This window comes from Plecotus auritus, assembly GCF_963455305.1.
Source record: "Plecotus auritus genome assembly, chromosome: 9".
Classification (NCBI taxonomy): Eukaryota; Metazoa; Chordata; class Mammalia; order Chiroptera; family Vespertilionidae; genus Plecotus; species Plecotus auritus.
The window spans coordinates 22794731-22813666 of record NC_137783.1 but is presented as its reverse complement, the minus strand read 5'-3'; the positions used below and the strand labels follow the sequence as shown (position 1 = coordinate 22813666).

Sequence of the window (18936 nt, the reverse complement as noted above, 5' to 3'; positions counted from 1 at the left end):
GCCGAGCCCAGCGCGGGGCCGGACCGGGTCGGGGGGACATGCTGGGCCCCACTCAGCCTCATCCTCCGTTCTCGTGGGCGCCTTCCCCGTCCCGCGCCGCCCCTCCCCCACGTGCATCAGCGGCGCGCGCCCCCGGGCCCACGTGCACGCGCGGCGGGCTGGCGGGCGCTCGGGCGTGTGCGAGGCGTGAGGTGGAGATGGGGGCGGAGGGAGCCGGAGCTGTCACAGGCCCGGGGTCCGCCTGACTGAGCCAAGTGGGGTGTCATGGCCGCGGGGGGCAGCGGCTGCACATCCTCAGCGGGCGGTGGTGGCGGCGGCGGCCGGGGAGTTAATCCTCGACGCTCGGGTCGGTGTGTGTGTATTTGTGTTCGGTGTGTGCACGGCGGGGAGGACGGGAGTGGGGGGTGGGACCGGGTCCGACCGAGAAGACTAGTCGCTCTTGTCCCCTCCCCGGGGATTTGCCGGAGCCGCCGCCTCGTCCTCCACCCCCCTGCCTCCCGGACCTCGGGCCGCCCGGGGTGGCATTTTCCCCGCGGGTCGGAGGGAGTGTGGACTGGGGCGCCCCGGGAGGGGCCGCACGGCCGAGCTGCGCCTCTCACACTATGTGTTTTTGTCTGTTTTTCTCTCCCAAGGTCCCGTTTCCCTCTGTGCGGCGGCCGGCGGGACCATAAGGGCTTAACTCATATATTTAACCCCCCTCCAAAAAGTAAGTGGCCCGTGTGGTGTCTCCGCTCCGCCCGCCGCCCCCTAGCCCCAGTCCATCCTTGTGTCGGGCTCTCCTGTCCTCCAGTATTGTTATTTCCCCATCTTTGCTTCGGTGCTGCTGATGTGCGGGGAAATGCTCTCTCGTCGTCCTCCGTCGTCCCCCACGCCCAGTCCTCGGGGAGGTCCAGAATTCCAGCCCCCACCCCACCCGTGGGGAACACTCTTAGGAGCCAGGTCTTCCCCAACAGAATCCGGGAGATTCTATCCGTTCGCTTGGGCCCCTCATCCCCTCCTTCCCGACTGGGTTTCGTTGGAGGAATTATGCAAATCCTGCTTTCTGGTGTCCATTCAGCGGCAATTTCATGCGGTGAGAAGTTCTCTTTGTTGTGTGAGGGGGAGAACAGACACTGATTTAATAGACATATCTGTTGGGGGGGGAGGGTGAGGGGGTGTTGGAGAGGCTCAGTTTGGAAGAATTACTGCACTTGGTCCGCTCAATGTCTTTGTGTTTGAGCTTTCTGGCTTGACAGGAGGGTATGCCCTTTTACAATGTCCCACAAGGGATGTTTTCTATAATAGATTATAAAGCAAAACTGAAACTTTAAACAAGTAAAAAATAAGGTAACCTTTACTTAGAGGATATAAGCCTTTCCATTTCTGCTGTTTCATTATAAAAATGGATGTGAATTTTGTTAAAGATTTGGTCTGTAACATGAACATTATTAATAGAAGCAGTGCTTTAAGGTATCTGATATCACTTTGGTTGTCTAAAGGTTAAAAGTACATTTTAAAACATATGCTTGTGTAAATAACAAAGGCATGAATCAGGTTTTTGGTATAATTTGTCGTATGAATATATTTTAAAATTTCCCTCCTGCCAATCCAAGTCCAGCTCTGCCCTCCAGGAATCAGCCTTTGGTTTATCAGTTTTCATTTACTCTGCTCTGTCTCTGCTTGTTTTATTCTTTCAAACCTATCTTACACTTGCTAAAATGTTATGTCTGCTTTAAACACTTTTTGAATTATATATTTGTTGTAACCATCATATAAGACAGCTTACAAAAGGCATTTAGAAGGTTTTGAGACGCATTAATGAGTTTTCTGAATTGTGAGTTAATACAAAATCCTGAAATTATTAGAAAAATTTTTAGTTTTTGTATTTGCTTCACTTTTTTAGTGATTTTTTTAAAAGTAGGGCTTTTTTGATTTTAAAAGATTTTAAAATTGATGACTATAATTCTAAGGATTTCTTAAGTTACTGTTTACTTTAGATGGTTTCAGTGAGTTGTTTATCTTATTTTAATTGTTTGCTCTGAATCCTAACCTTCTGCCTCAGGCCCTCTTTTTGTCAGTCATTGCTAGTGTTAGTGATTAGTTACTGCTGCTTTACAAGGCTTTTTAAAAACTTGACTAATAAATCCTTCTATAAATATCTGAATTGATTATCAAATTTTAGATTCATTTTTTGAAGGAGGATATTAATTTGGTGATCAGTTTTCTTAAAGCATACTTTTGACTCCCAAATTTCCACTTTCGAGGTAGTAAAGTTCAGGAGATATTTAGAGTCCAGAGTGCAGAGCAGTATTTTAATCTGAACAGTAATATGTAGTTGATAGTATCCCAATTAAAATCATTTGGGCCTCATATTTTCTCTTTTATTATGCAGGGTGTGGCAAAAGTAGTTTTACAATTGTGAGTATGTAAAATGCAGAGTTTATTCTTGTACTTTTATTTATTAATTATTTTATTATTTTCCATGTGAACAACTGTAAACCTACTTTTGTCCCACCCTGTATGTAATTTAAGGGGAAAGTTATAAGGAAATCAATTGTAGTGTTAACTTTCTGTATTTAAAAGGGCTGGCAATGATCCTTATGTACAGTCCAAAAGATAATTATGTATGTTGTTTGTCACTAGCAGATGTAATAATTTCTCTTTTATTTTAGTGGGGTTGGTTCTGAGCAGTTAACATTCTATTTGATTCTGTTGACTGACTGATTATCTTAATACTTCAGGGTCATTTGGTTTCTATATTTGAATTATAGCAGTCTTAGGATTAAAAATGAATTCTGTTTCCAAAATTTAATTTTTTTTGTGGGGCTTGGGGGAAGGTGGGCATGTCTGTATTGTGGAGGTGGAAGTGTTGGTGTCTCCATTAATTATGAGGTTTTAGTTGAATTGGAGTTAGCAGGTTCATGCAGTGATTATGATCAAGATGAATATTTGGTCACCTGGTGTTTATTGAGGCATCCTCTGGAAAGTCAGTTCAGATTCCAGGAAGATTGAGGTTCTCTACAGTGCCTGGTGTGATGTGAACTATTGCTTGGCTGTTCCTCATCCTTGCTGTATTCTTAAGAAGCTCTTCCCAATATAGGGAAAAGTTGTGATTTCAACTTGGTTCTAGCTTGGCTGAAGGATAGCAAGATAAATCTCTTTGACTTACACAGAGTTATTATTTCAGATTAGCCTAATTTCTTCAGATATACTTGTAGCTGGAGCAATTCTAGGCAGCATCTGAATAATACTATTTAAAAAAAAATTTAAGTCTTATGGACTACATAGTATGACCTGAAATTTTTTTATAGAGTGAGGATTAGGTGTTCAGTGTCTATGGGGACTTGCCATTTCTGAGTACTTGCCTAATCACTTAGTTGTTTAGTAGTGCTATTTTTAGGAAGGAAAGGCAATTAGGTAAGTACTTCAGTTAAATATTTATTAAGCATCTGCTTTGTACCAGGCACTGTGGGCAAGCCGAAGATACTGGGGAAGCTGCCCCAACGTTCAGGGACCTTTTAGTCCTTAGAGAAAATATAGTGTGTGCAGTTACAGTACAAGACAAAATGTGCCTTCCCATGGTGCAGGCGAGTGGTTGGGGGTATTTAGAAAAGAAAGAAGTCTCTCAAGATGATGAAGGAAGACTTCATGAAGAATGTGTCAGATTTTTGCTTCATTTTGATGAATATGGAAAAGGCATTTCTGTCATGAAAAGTGAGTTGGGGGCAGATCCCCCCCCCGCCACAGGAGGTGACCGGTGGTGGCGATGCAGGGGGGCCAGGCTGTGCTGGGGCAGCGCCAAGCCACCGCCCAGGGCGGGTCGGGGGGGGGGGGGGAGCGTTGGCCAATCGCCCTGCCCAAAGATGGCCCTGATCGCCGGCCAGGCCTAGGGACTCTACCCTATATATTGGGAACAGTCTCTTAGATTTAAAAATTAAAACCTACTCTAACTGAAAAAACTGGATGATGCAGCAATGATATGCATGGACTCTGGCTTGCACATTTTGTGGTCAGCCCTGATTCTGACACTTATAACTGTGTGACAAAGCAAATTACTTAACTTCTCTCTGCTTCAGTTTTTCTACCCATAAAATGGGGAAAATGGTACTACTGCCTCAGAAGGATCATGTTATGTACTACTTTTTATAATCAGGGCAAAAAAATGTAGCTGCCCATACAACAGCAAGATGCTTTTCACCTGTATGAAAAGTATGGTCACTGGTGCATGCAGCATCCCAGATTGCAAGAGGGATGTCTGACTGCCGGTTTAGGCCCAATCCCCTCGAAGCTGGCAGTTGGATATCCTTAGCGCTGCCGCGGAAGCGGGAGAGGCTCCTGCCACTACCATGGCACTCACCAGTTGTGAGCCCAGCTTCTGGCTGAGCAGCACTCCCCTGTGGGAGCTTACTGATCACCAGGGCATACTGATCACCAGGGCGCAGCTCCTGTGTTGAACGTCTGCCCCTTGGTGGTCAGTGCACATCAAAGCGACTGGTCGTTCTGCCGTTTGGTCGATTTGCATATTAGCCTTTTATTATATAGGATTAGTTTCAGGTGGTTAGACAAATCATATTTTACTGACTTATTCTTTCTTCTGTTTCATCTAGTCTGTTGAACCCTTCTCTTATACTTTTCAATGCACTTCTTGCATTAAATGTGTAATTAAATCTTCATAATAATTGTACTAGGTGGGCATTATTTTATTTTATTGTTTGGTAATCCTCACCTGAGGATATTATTGATGAGAGAGAGAGAGACAGACATCAGTGTAAGAGAGAAACATCAATTGGTTGCCTCCCATATGTGCCCGGACTGGGAATCGAACCCACAAATATTTACTGAGCATCTAGGTATGTGCTCTGGGAATCAAACCTGCAATCTTTTTTTTTTTTTTTAAATATATTTTATTGATTTCTTACAGAGAGGAAGGGAGAGGGATAGAGAGTTAGAAACATCTATGAAAGAGAAACATCGATCAGCTGTCTCCTGCACACCCGCCACCAGGGATGTGCCTGCAACGAAGGTACATGCCCTTGACTGGAATCAAACCCGGGACCCTTCAGTCTGCAGGCCGACGCTCTATCCACTGAGCCACACCGGTCAGGGCTGCAATCTTTTTCATGCACGGGATGACATTCCAACCAACTGAGCCACTCAGCTGGGGTCTAAGTGGGTATTATTTTAATGTATAGATAGAAAAATAACTGTGGATTGATGCTACTGTCCATTTATGGTGGTCAGCCTAAACTGGAGTCTCAGCACTGGGAGTTCTTTTGTGTATTCTTGCTCAGTTCCTGCAGCTTATCACAATGGCTCTCTTTTAGCCCCTGTGTACTCCTACTTCTCTCTCAGCTGATGATCTTGTCACCTACAGAGCAGTGGAAATGGAGGCTATTGAAAGGAAATATTTTTCCAACATTCTCCTTTTCATCTCTAGGACTACTTGGAAAACTTGAGGAAAATATTTTCCTCTAAAACATTTTTTCAAATATTGATTGGTTGAACAAAACCACTGAGATGTTTGTAAACATTGAAAATGTGGGTTCTACCCCAGATCTGCTGAATTAGAATCTTCTTAGGTGGGGCATGGGAATCTGTATTTTAAACAGAGATCTCAGGTGATTCTTGTATACACTGAAGTTTGAAAAACATTCGCATGTAGCACAAAGTTACTTTAATCAACATGCAAAGCCCTCCAAGATATTTGAGCCCAGTCAACTTCTTCAGTCTCAGTTCTCTCTATATCCTGCCCAGTTCTCACTCTTAAATCCTTCAAGTCCTCTAACCACAAAATATAGAACACTCTTTTTCTAGTGTGCAAGTATTATTATACTACTTTATTTACCTTCTTCCCCTTGTTTCTCCAATTCTACCCCTCCTAGTTTGCAAGACACTTGAAGTCAATTCTCATGTCATGTTTTTTTATTTTTAAGTATTTCATGTTTTTTTTATTTTTTAGTACTGGCAAAGTACTGGCACACAATGGATGCTCAGGAAGTATTTGTGGAAAGGTAGAAAACAGTACTTTGAAATATTACAGACTAAACAAGTGACTGAAATTAAGAGACAGTGTTCTATTTATAGTGAATCAAGTTGCTTAAGCAAAATAAAAATAAAATAAAAAATAGCGTAAGAAAGAGGGAATGTAGGCATTTTCATTCAGAATATGTGTATTAATTTGAGATTTCTGACCTACCATTAAAAGCAATAGGAATGGACTAGGAATTTTCCAGAGACAAATGGTTAAAAGTTGAAGGTGGGCAGTAGGTGAAGGAAGAGTGCTTAGATTGTATGTGAGTATAAAATTTGTGTTCTTTTCAGAAATCCAGGGACATTTATTGGCATACCACGTGTGTGACAAAGTTTGCTTGAAGTAGAAACAAATGAACCGTGAACAATGATAGCCATATTAAAGGGCAAGATTGTAGTGAATGTTCTTGATATGGAAATTTCAGTGTGACTTTGTCACCATTCCAGACACTGTGTAGTGATGTTGACCTAGTACTGTCATTGCTTTAGGGATGGTGGTGATAAGGCATGTAACTGAGGAGGAAAACACTTTATGAATGCTTTGTTTTTAGGTATTGGTACTTAGGTTTTTATAACCCTGAGAGTTCCTGGTATTGTTCATATTTTGCTATCAGGAGTTCACAGATTCATACTTGAACAAGCATAAATGAATTTGAAAGTTTAGATTCTAAAACCTTTCATGACAGATGGCCTGGTGGTAAGAGAATGTATATGAATACAAACTATTCTTTTTCTACTATAGCTTCATGTCTCTTTGCCAAGTTTGAGGAAAATAACTGGGAAAAAAAATGAGGCCCTGTTTTCAATTATAAGGCACATTGCAATATTCTGCCTTTATTTATCAGAACTTCAGAAACGCAATTCAAATTAAGTTAAGTCAAAAAGATCATTTTGTAGGTTTATGAACTGGGAATTTCACAGAGTAAAAAGCTAAAGCTAGATTCTGACATGACTATTTAGAAGTTTGACTTGTGTCATCAGGAATGTCTTCTTATCTTCACCTTTAAACATTCATCTTTTGGTTTCCTTCTTCGGCAGATATGATGGTAAAGATGATCAGTGGCAGCTCTAGATTTATGTGATTCTTAAAATCCACATGTGTCTCTTTCTTGTAGTAGAACCAGCCAAATTGGGATGGAAGGACTCATTGGCCAGGCTTGGGTCATGTGGCCTATCCCTGAACCAGTCCCTAAGGCCTGTGGAGGGTGATTCTCTGACCCATCCTGGGGGCAGGTACTTGGTTTTGGAGAGAGACTTTAAGGAAGGGCAGATTAATTCTTGAAAAGAAAATTGGATGCTTTTATCTAAGAAAGGGAGATGGATGCTGGTTAGGCAAAATTTATAAATATTCCACATATGAAGAAATTGACTGATTTGGACCAGGTTATGAGTTCTATTATATCCCTCCAACAGATATGCTGAAGTCCTAACCCCAGGTATCTGTGGTAGCTTTATTTGGAAATAGGGCCTTTGCAGTTGTAATGAAGTTAAAATGAGCTCCATACTAGATATGGGGTCCTAATCCAATAACTGGTGTCCTTATGGGAAGAGGGAAATTTGAATACAGACAGGGAAGACAGCTATGTGAAGACAGAGATTGGAGATATACTGCCACAAGCCAAGGAATGCCAAGAATTGCTAACATCACCAGAAGCTACAAAGAAGCAAGGAAGGATTCTTCCTTAGAGCCTTTAGAGCAGAGGTGGGGAACCTGTTTTCTGCCAAGGGCCTTTTGGATATTTATAACATCATTCGGGGGCCATACAAAATTATCAACTTAAAAATTAACCTGGCCGGGCCGGCGTGGCTCAGTGGTTGAGTGTTGACCTCTGAACCAGGAGTTCACGGTTTGAGTCCTGGTTAGGACACATTCCCAGGTTGCCTGCTCGATCTCCAGTGTGGGGCATGCAGGAGGCAGCCAATCAATGATTCTCTCTCATCACTGATGTTTCTATCTCTCTCTCTCCCTTTCCCTTCCTCTCTGAAACAAATAAAAAATAATAATTTTAAAAAGTTAGCCTGCTATATTTGGTCAAACATTTAATTTACTCACCCCTAATGCCTTGGCAGGGCCGACCAAATGATTTTGCAGGCCTTTTGTGGCCTGCGGTTGCATGTTCCCCACTCCTGCTTTAGAGGGAGCATGGCCTTGCCAATGCCTTGATTTCTGCTTTCTAATATCCAGAACTGTGAGCAAATACATTTCTGATGTTTTAAGCCACCTAGTTAGTGGTAATATGTTACAACAGTTATAGGAAACTAATACAGATCATATGCGGTACATATAAAATTTATTTTTTTATCCGTCCATCCTCTTAAAATAAAATCCTGACCATAAAATTTCCCAATAAATATCTTTTGCATTTTAAATAGATTTTGTAGGGATTTGGGATGACTTTGGAATTTATGGGTTTGGCATTTAAAAATACAGTGTGCGGCAAAACTAGGCTTATAGCTGTGACTATGTGAAACACAGTTTACTCTTGTATTATTAGTTATTAATTATTGTATTATATTTCATATGAACAACTGTAAATCTACTTTTATTCCACCCTGTATATACTATTTGGTTAAAATTTTCCCCTAGCCATAATAATTTGACATATTTTATGATTGACTAGAGGTCCGGTGCATGAAATTCATGCACAAGGGGTGTGTGTGTGTCCCTCAGCCCAGCCTACACCCTCTCCAATCTGGGACATCCCTCTCACAATCCAGGACTGCTGGCTCCCAACTGCTCGCCTGCCTGCCTGCCTGATTGCCCCTAACCACTTCTGTCTGCCAGCCTGATCACCCCCCAACCACTCCCCTGCCAGCCTGATAGCCACCGAACTGCTCCCCTGCTGGCCTGATTGCCCCTAACTGCCCTCCCCTGCCAGCCTGGTCACCCCCAACTGCCCTCCCCTGCAGGCCTGATCCCCCCCTCCCCCCAACTGCCCTCCCCTGCAGGCCTGGTCGCCCCTAACTGCCCTCCCCTGCTGGCCCGGTCGCCCCTAACTGCCTTCCTGATTGCCACCAGCCGGGGCCTTCCTTTGTTCCATGCTGCCCCCTGGTGGTCAGCACACATCATAGCAAGCGATCAAACTCCTGGTCTCCCAGTTGAACTCCCAAGGGGACACTTTGCATATTAGCCTTTTATATATATAGATTGCCAGTGGTGAAAATAATGTGTTTTTTTAAAATATTTTTATTGATTTTTCACAGAGAGGAAGGGAGAGGGATAGAGAGTTAGAAACATCAATGAGAGAAACATCAATCAGCTGCCTCCTGCACACTCCCTACTGGGTATGTGCCTGCAAGCAAGGTACATGCCCTTGACTGGAATCGAACCTGGGACCCTTGAGTCCACAGGCTGACACTCTATCCACCAAGCCAAACTGATTAGGGCTGAAAATAATGTTTTAATGGGGGAGGAAAGGGAGGATACGATTGTTATTAGAAAAAGGACTTCTGGATTCTCTTCTTCCAATTCATGAATTTTCACATAATCAGAATTCATTCTTACAGAATCGATTCTGAAAGTTCATTTGTTTTGTTACTCTTTTGGAGGCCTGCAGTGTGTGATTGATACAGTCAAGGCATCCAGGTTTTTCTACCCTCATGCCTTTTCCACCTTTTTCAAGAAAGCATAAATTGTTGTTATGCATTCTCTTTGAACTGCTTCAAAGGTTTGTAGAACATTGCTCAAATTTTGCCCAAAGGCTTGGTCTTATATTTACTAGGCATTTGCTAAACTAGTCTTTAGTTGGTACAAGTTGATTTCTATAAATGTTTTTGCTTTCATTTAGCATGTTCTACAAAATGCTAGACCCTTTCATGATGCTGTTTTTTTTTGTCTCCAACTTACCTGTTGTGTCTGTTCTTTTTTGGCACTTCATTCTTTTTGTGTCATAAGCATTCTGTTTACTGAAGGTTGGGATAACTGTTTTGAGCTTTTTGGTAGTAATGACAGTTTGTTTGCATTCTGAACTAAAACGCCTCTCCTTAAGCAGTTATGTTTATACCGCTATTAATGCCATTAAATATTGTGTTGGCAATAGTTTGTGAACATTATTGTTTAATTTCTCAAAATCTCATATCTTGGAAACTACAGGAGAAGCATATCCTATATAATAAAAGGCTAATATGCAAATGTCCCCTCGACTGGGAGTTTGACCAGGGGGCGGGGCCAGCCTTCCAACCTCCCGTGTCCCCTCCCCCCAGCTGGCCCGGCCTGATCGGCCCCAATTGAGGTGGGCCGGCTGGACCCCACCCGTGTACGAATTCATGCACCAGGCCTCTGGTAGTAAAATACTCACCAGAGAATAAAGATAAAAGTAAATGTGCCTAGTTAAAAGAACAACAGGCAGAATGAGAGTAGAAACTAATGACTCAGAGGACAATGCTATATTCTGAAAGCCAAGTTGACAAGGAAGTAGATACCCAGTGACTCATAAATACAGACCCAAAATGTCCTCTGTCAAATAATAATGGATTTTTCAAACAAGAACAACCCCTTTGCTTTCGGGACGATCTTTATTTAGATGGTTTGGCTGACTTGCATTTTAATTTATTTATTGAGCCAAATGTTCTGTGAGTATTTAGGCTAGCTACCCAGCACTATGCTAGATGCAGAGATACAGTGATGTGCATAGCAGACTGTTCCTGCTTGCATGGCACTTAGATTCTAATAAGAGAAATAGAGACAATCATATGAGGGACCTATAACTACACAATGAAGGAGACATTGTTCTCTGTGGTTGTAATTGTGTTTTTGGTGGGAGCAGATTGGAGTAATAGAAATTCAGGAGAATTTCTAAGAGAAATTTTCACTTGAGAGGTGCAGGACAAATGAGAGTTAACCAAGGGAAGGTAGAGGAGAAGAGTGGTAGGTGGAAAGGATTTTTCCAGGCAGGGTATCAGAATATGTTTCCAGAAGACAGAAGAAAAAAAGTTAGACTTTGGTTTCCCTTTTAGAACTCTGGTTTATGTAAATATTTATATTTCCTTTTCAATACTTGGTGATACTTAAACATGCTTAACTAGGCCCAGTTTGACTGAAATATTCTTGCACTTTTTTTTTAAATTAGGGAAACTGATATGTGTGAAAATTTGAGGCAAGGGGAGCACTGAATGCGTTTATTAAGTTGTTATGGGAAGAAAAGACAGAGTGTACTCAGGCACCAGATATTTCTGTAAATGAACAGCTGTGCAGTCACTCCATTGGGGAAGCATGAAGGCATTCTTTGGCAGGCCTATTTATTTATTTATTTATTTATTTATTTATTTATTTATTTATATTTTTATTGATTTCAGAGAGGAAGGGAGAGGGAGAGAGAAATGGAAACATGAGTGATGAGAGAGAATCATCAATCGGCTGCCTCCTGCAAGCCCCCCCCGGGGATTGAGCCTGCAACTCGGGCATGTGCCCTGATAGGGAATCCAACTGTGACCTCCTGGTTCATAGGTCGGCACTCAACCACTGACCCACACTAGCCAGGCTGACAGGTGCTTTTCGTTCTTATCCTCTTTTCTTCCTAAATACAAATAGGAATGTGTTTTTTAACCACCTTTCTTGTTGTGATATAATTAAAGTGTACTGTTCTTAGTTTTGACAACTGTGTGCACCCCTGTGACCTCTACCCAAAATAAGATATGGAACATTTCCAGACTCCTAGAAAGTTCATTCATGTCCTTTTCTAGGCAGTTGCCCACCACCACAATAACTTTTATCACTATACATTAGTATTGCCTGCATCTGGATTTCATATGAAAGGAATCATACAGTTTGTACTCTTCTGTGTCTGGCTTCTTTTGCTTAAACATAGTATTTATGTGTGTGTTACATTAATGGCTCATTCCCTTTTTAAGTGGATTTATTGAGATATAATTCATATAGCAAACAACCCAGGTAAAGCAAATAGTTCCGTAATTTTTACTATATTCAGAGTTATGCCACCATTACCATTCAGATTTTAGAACATTTTTATCACCCCACTGGGTATCATATTCAGTTTACAGATGAGAAACCATACCCATTAGCAGCTCCTCCTTATTCTGTTCTCTTCTCTTCCCCCCCCCTTCAGCCATAGACAATTACTAACTTACTCTGTCTCTATAGATTTCTCTATTCTGGACATTAGTTTATTCTTTTTCTTTTTCTTTTAAAAATAATTAAATATTAGAAAAGTCACCATTTTGCACTCACAGTTCTATGGATTATGGATCCAGGCAGATTATTATTGCAGGCTAAAATTATTAGGTGAAAGGTGACAAGTGACTTTATCATGGTGGGATTGACTTAATATCCTAAATTCACTGATCAATTTTCACATTATTAAAAGTAGACAGACAGCCCTGGCTGGTTTGGCTCAGTGGATTGAGCGTCATCCTGTGGACTGAGGGGTCCTGGGTTCGATTCCGGTCAAGGGCACATGCCCGGGTTGCAGGCTCGATCCCCAGTAGGGGGTGTGCAGGAGGCAGTCGATCAGTGATTCTCTCTCATCATTGATGTTTCCATCGCTCTCTCCCTCTCCTTTCCTCTCTGAAATCAATAAAAAAATATAAAAAAAAAAAAACTAGGGTCAGCCCTGTCACTGGGCTGAAACAGTCTCTCCAAAAGCCATTTTGGTCATATTGTTGCCCCTACCAACAAAAAGGTCAATGCTCAACCACTGAGCCACGCCAGCCAGGCTCAGCTGCACTTTAGACAGTTAAACCTTTCTTCTTTTAAAAATAAGACTTTTTTTTTTTCTTTTAGGCACGTTAAGGTTCACTGCAAACTTGAGGGGAAGGTAGGACTTTGACTTTACTGTGAAAAAATCAGGAGCATAATAGGCTTTTGAGCAGGAGAGTGATGTGATGATCTGGCTTAGTTTTAACAAACTAACTGGCTGCTATGTTGAGAATAGGCTGGGAGTAAGAGGAGCAGGAGTATTAGCACAAATACCAAGTTGGAAGCTGTTGCATTAGTCCAGGTGAGAGATGAAGGTTGCTTGAACTGGGTACTAGTAAGTAGAGGAAGGGGAAAGTGGTTTGGACTCTATTTTAGATTGGTAGAAGACTGTGTAGGATTGGTAGATCCAACATAATTTCCTGAGGGATTAATGTGGGGAGTTAGAGAAAGGAAATGAAAACTCTAAAGTTTTTAGTTTAAGCAATTCAAAGTACAGAGTTAATTACCTTTACCCAAGATGGGAGAGACTGTGGGAGGAGCTGTTTTGGAGAATATAAAGAATTCAGTTTTGATATTTTCCACATAGTAGGTACTCACTGTGACTATAGTATTGCTGAATGTTAAGAAACAAGGATATGAGACAGCTGCCCTGAGAAGAACTTTCCTTGTCAGGCTCACATTGTTTATTAATTGTGTGAGTTCTCACTTCATCAGCTTGATGTTTCTATGTTGTTTGTATGTTTTCTTTTTCTTTCTTTTATTAAAAAAATATATTTTTATTGATTTCAGAGAGGAAGGAAGAGGGAGAGAAACAGAAACATCAATGATGAGAATCATTGATTGGCTGCCTCCTGCACGCCCCCTACTGGGGATGGAGCCCACAACCTTGTCATGAATTGAACCCGGGACCCTTCAGTCTGTAGGCCAACGCTCTATTCACTGAGCCAAACTGGCTAGGGCTGTTTTTACGTTTAAGATGTGTATATAACCCTAACCAGTTTGGCTCGGTAGATAGAGCGTTGGCTTGTGGACTAAAGGGCTCCAGGTTCGATTCCGGTCCAGGGCATGTACCTTGGTTGCAGGCACATCCCCATTAGGGGGTGTGCAGGAGGCAGCTGATCGATGTTTCTCTCTCATCGATGTTTCTCTCTATCCCTCTCCCTTCCTCTCTGTAAAAAAAAATCAATAAAATATATTTTTAAAAAAAGATGTGTATATAGTACCTGCTTTATGCCAGGAACTGTTTTATCTAATTTTTCAAATACTAATTTATTTAATCCTCATGAAAACCTTGTAAGTATATTATTATCGTGCATGTTTTACAGATTAGGCACTGAAAAGGAATTTGCCCAAGGTCACATAGCTAGTAAAGGTAGAATTAGGACTCATATCCACAAAGTTTGGTTCCAAAATTTGTGTTCTAAACTGCTGTGCGATGGTGCTTTCCTTTTTATTATCCCCCATTGATTTATTGTAGTCATAAATGGAGAGAGAGGATTCAAGTAAAGGTCCAGAAGCTTATTTCAAGGCATTTACACATAGAGGGTGTCTGTAGCTTTAAAAGTTATGGTTATTTTCATATTCCTCCTAATAAAAGAGTAATATGCAAATTAACCATCACTCTGCTACACCCACAAGCCATGCCCACAAGCCACGCCTGCCAGCCAATCAGGAGCGAATATGCAAATAAACCCAACTAAGATGGCTACAGCCACAGAGAGCAGGAGGGAGGCTTGGGTTTCCCCGGCAATGGAGGAAGCCAAGCTTTCTGCCTGCCCTTGCCGGCCTAGGCCTCCACTCAAGGCTACAAAGTTTCAATGATAGAAGATACATAAACCCAAACAGAAATGGCGGCAGCCACTGAGCTGGAAAGTGCAGGAGGCTGGCCCAGGCTTCACTTAAGGCTACAAAGTTTCAATTATAGAAGATACATAAATCCCAATAGAAATGGCTGCCGCCCCCGGAGCAAGCAGAAGGCTTGGCTCCGCTCCAGGCTACAAAGTTTCAATTGTAGAAGATAAATAAACCCCAGATACCAGGACCTCTGCTTGGGTCACCAGGGTGTGTGGCTGGCCTGCAAACCACCACAGGCCCCTCGCGCAGGCTGCCCCACGCCCCAAGGGAACCCCCACCCTTATCCGGGACACCCTTCAGGGCAAACCAGCTGGCCCCCACCCATGCACTAGGCCTCTATCCTATCTAAGAAAAGAGTAATATGCAGATTGACCGTCATTCCAACACACAAGATGGCTGCCCCCATGTGGTTAAAGATCCTGCCCCCATGTGGACAAAAGATGGCCGCCACGAGATGGCCAGCAGGGGAGGGCAGTTGGGAGGGACCAGGCCTGCAAGGGAGGGCAGTTGGGGGCGATCAAGCCTGCAGGGGAGGGCAGTTAGGGGTGACCAAGCCGGCAGAGGAGGGAAGTTGGGGGCAACCAGGTCTGCAGGGAAAGGCAGTTGGGAGGGACCCAGGCCTGCAGGGGAGAACAGTTGGGGGGGACCAGGCCTGCAGGGGAGGGCAGTTGGGTGGGGACTCAGGCCTGCAGGGGAGAGCAGTTGGGGGGGACAAGGCCTGCAGGGGAGGGCAGTTAGGGGTGACCAGGCCTGCAGGGGAGGGCAGTTAGGGGTGACCAGGCCTGCAGGGGAGGGCAGTTAGGGGTGACGAGGCCTACAGGGAAGGGCAGTTAGGGGAAAACAGGCTGGCAGGGGAGCAGTTAGGCATCAATCAGGCTGGCAGGCAGAAGTAATTAGGGGCAATCAGGCAGGCAGGCAGGCAGGCAGGCAGGTGAACAGGCGAGCAGTTGGGAGCCAGCAGTCCTGGATTGTGAGAGGGATGTCCGACTGCCCGTTTAGGCCCGATCCCACTGGAATCGGGCCTAAACGGGCAGTCGGACATCCCTCGAGGGGTCCCAGATTGGAGAGGGTGCAGGCTGGGCTGAGGGACACCCCCCCCCCCCCCCCGTGCATGAATTTCGTGCACCGGGCCTCTAGTTATAAAATAAAGTGAATAAAATAAAATGAACCTATGAGGCTGCAGGTGCTGATACAAAAGCCCTAGAAATTATATTTCGAGGTGCTCTTAGGCAGAGTTTTATGTGAAACCTTCTGGAATGTAATGGTTATCTAAGTTGGAAAATATCTGTCAATACTACATCTTTATGATCTGTTTACATGTCTGCTATGTTGCAAAAAGTATTGGTTTGGGATTTATGAACTTATGATATTTGGGGTACTCCATATAGTCTATTTAATTTTGCTTGAGCTGCTTGACAGTTAATGTTGAAAATCCTTAAGGAGTTGTCTGGCCTTTTTGCATTCAGGTATTGGTTTTGCTCCATTTGGCTTAAATTGTCATTGTCCCACCAGGCAGGGTAGCTTTTTAGTTCAGAGTCCTCTTCAATAATCTGTGACCTTTACAGCTGTCGTTTTGAAATGAAATATTTTGTAAAGTGTTTTCATCATTTGTTTTTCCCTGAGGGTATAATTAGACTGTACAAGGTGACTATGATAGTGGCTGGTCTTCAAGCATTGAGAAAATATGTTTTAAAGATAACTTTTTTAGGTTATCAGCATTCTTGGTGAAGACCACCACAGTGTAGAACAACACTGTATTTCCACTTCTCTTTGTTGGTGTTTGTGAGTCATCAACACAATTCTTTAAAAAAGCTCACAGCTTTTTGTGTTGGAGATAGATTAGACGCAACTGTTGGTATTTGTTTTACTGAATGCAGGTGAAAGTTAGTTGTCCCAAAGATCATATATAACAAATACTATTCCAGATATATAAGAGAGAAGTAAACTTATGACAAACAAGAATGCTTAATTCTCTCATGGAATCTACTTGAGAAAGGCTGGGCTCTAGTCTGTTTTTATAAGTCCCAAGAGCTAAAAAATATATATATATATATTTTTTTTTTTGTAAAAGATTTTTTTTTTTAAAGGCAGGGGCAGAGGCTGTATATGGCCTGCACCACCTAAAATATTTACTGTCTGGACTTTTACAGAAAAGGTTTGTCCAACTCTCCTAAGGAGAATACCCAAATTTGAAACCCAGATTCTCTTTTTTATAACTGTTTGACTCAGTATCTGACTGTAAATGGGGCATAGTAATAGTACCTATCTCAGAATTATTGTGAAGATTACATATAATAATGTCAAGTTTTACAATATAGCTTAATGAATGTTATCACAGTAGATTTAAAATAAATGATAATGGTATTTACATATGCTGTTATGAATATGGTATGTAGCATATTATCAAATCTGTTCTTCTGTTGTGATGTGATGCAGTGGCATTTCTACTGAGAATACTAGCTAGTATTCATAGTACCATAATTTATAGACTCTTAGAGTGGGAAGGTCCTCTTAAAAACTAATTTGTTACCCATTAAATGTTAGAGCATTTTAGTGTTTGGTAAATCATTTCTCAAGGTAGTCTCTTTCTCTTTCTCTTTGAATAGCACTAATTTGATTATTTTTGTTTCGTGTACTGACTTTGTCTTCCTATAGAATTTTCTCTTACTGAGTTTTGATGTCCTAGAGAAGCAGTTCTCAAATTTCTGGTCGTTGAGAATGCTTTGAAGAGTTACAATATTAAAAATTTCTTTGAAAATAACAGTCAGCCTATTACGTATTTTTTATTTATTTTATTTTAATTTTTCAATTAAGTTGACATTGAATATTATATTAGTTTCAGTGACATTGAAAATTATATTAGTGGTTAGACACATAATTTATGAAGTGATCCCCCCAATAAATCGCATACTCACCTGGCACTGTACATAGTTATTATAATATTGTCTATATTCCCTATGCTATACTTTATATCTCATGATGATTTTGTAACTGCCAATTTGTACTTCTTAATCCCTTCACCTTGTGTTCACCTGCCTCCCAACCCCACTCCCATCTGGTTATCATCAGCTTCTTCTCTAATCTATTACATTTTAAACAACATTTTAGTAAGAATCATTGTTTTCCAAAACAAACAAACAAAAAATTAAGTGAGAAAGGAACATTGTTTTTACATTTTACAAATATGCAAATATTTGTTCTAATATTTCTTGATCTAATATGTTCACCTTAGTGATATTTATTTATTTATTTATTTATTTATTTATTGTTAATCTTCGCCCGAGGATATTTTTTTCATTGATTTTTAGAGGGTGTGGAAGGGAGTGGGAGAGCCAGAGAGAGAGAAACGTTGATGTGCTAGAGAGTCATAGATTGGTTGTCTCCCTCACGCACCCCAACCAGGGTCAGGGATCGAGCCTGCAACCCAGGGATCGTACATGCCCTTGGCCAGAATCGAATTTGCTGCCAACACTCTATCCCAGGGGTGGGCAAACTTTTTGACTCGAGGGCCACAATGGGTTCTTAAACTGGACCGGAGGGCCGGAACAAAAGCATGGATGGAGTGTTTGTGTGAACTAATATAAATTCAAAGTAAAGGAGTGGAGGGGAGAGCAAGAGAACCCTCCGCTCTTTCGGCTCCGCGGGCCAGATAGAACAGCCGAACGGGCTGGATCCGGCCCGCGGGCTATAGTTTGCCCACGGCTGCTCTATCCACTGAGTCAAACCATCTAGGCCCTAGCTCAACCTTTCTAATGCCGCGACCCTTTAATACAGTTCCTCATGTTGTGGTGACTCCCAACCATAAAATTATTTTCGTTGCTACTTCATAACTGTAATTTTGCTACTGTTAATGAATCGTAATGTAAATATCTGTGTTTTCCGATGGTCTTAGGCGACCCTGCTAGCGGTTCTCAACCTGTGGGTTGCTGCTGTAGAGCCTAAGACCATCGGAAAACACAGATATTTACATTACGATTCATTAACAGTAGCAAAATTACAGTTATGAAGTAGCAACGAAAATAATTTTATGGTTGGGAGTCACCACAACATGAGGAACTGTATTAAAGGGTCGCGGCATTAGAAAGGTTGAGAACCACTGAGCTAGGGCATCCCCTTAGTGATTTTAAAGACTTTGTCATGTGTCATTCTAGTCCTTTATACTTACTGTTCTTGAATGACACAGAATTTCAAGGATCAATTCATTACTGTATAGTAGGGATACCATTTAGTGTACAATTCTCTTCCCAAAGATATTTAACTGTTTGGGCGTTCTTTTAGCTGTAATAAACACCCTTTTAGTAATTGTAGAGTCAGAAGATTATACAATGACATTTGGTACTTACTGATTACTTTAGGTCATTATATAAAGATATTTTTTTTCTTAAATATATTAATAAGTGCTTATTCAGTTGAATGTA

The 18936-nt window shown here is 41.9% G+C and overlaps 1 protein-coding gene across 8 annotated transcripts in view; it reads left to right on the top strand.

Annotated features, from left to right (window-relative positions):
• The window catches only part of LCOR (ligand dependent nuclear receptor corepressor), a 120437-nt gene that overhangs the window by 491 nt on the left and 101010 nt on the right, over window positions 1-18936 (top strand). For 3 of the 8 annotated variants that reach the window (XM_080687634.1, XM_080687637.1, XM_080687636.1), the window contains exon 2: window positions 633-706. The exons of 3 other annotated variants lie outside the window; for them this stretch is intronic. Coding sequence is in view for 1 of the 5 variants with exons in the window: in XM_080687631.1 (XP_080543757.1) it covers window positions 265-350; window positions 633-706 (160 nt within the window). In the remaining 4 variants the exon portion in view is untranslated. Of the gene's footprint in view, window positions 1-150; window positions 351-632; window positions 707-18936 lie in introns of those variants that run through there. 2 more of the 8 variants (XM_080687635.1, XM_080687631.1) reach the window with 2 other exon arrangements.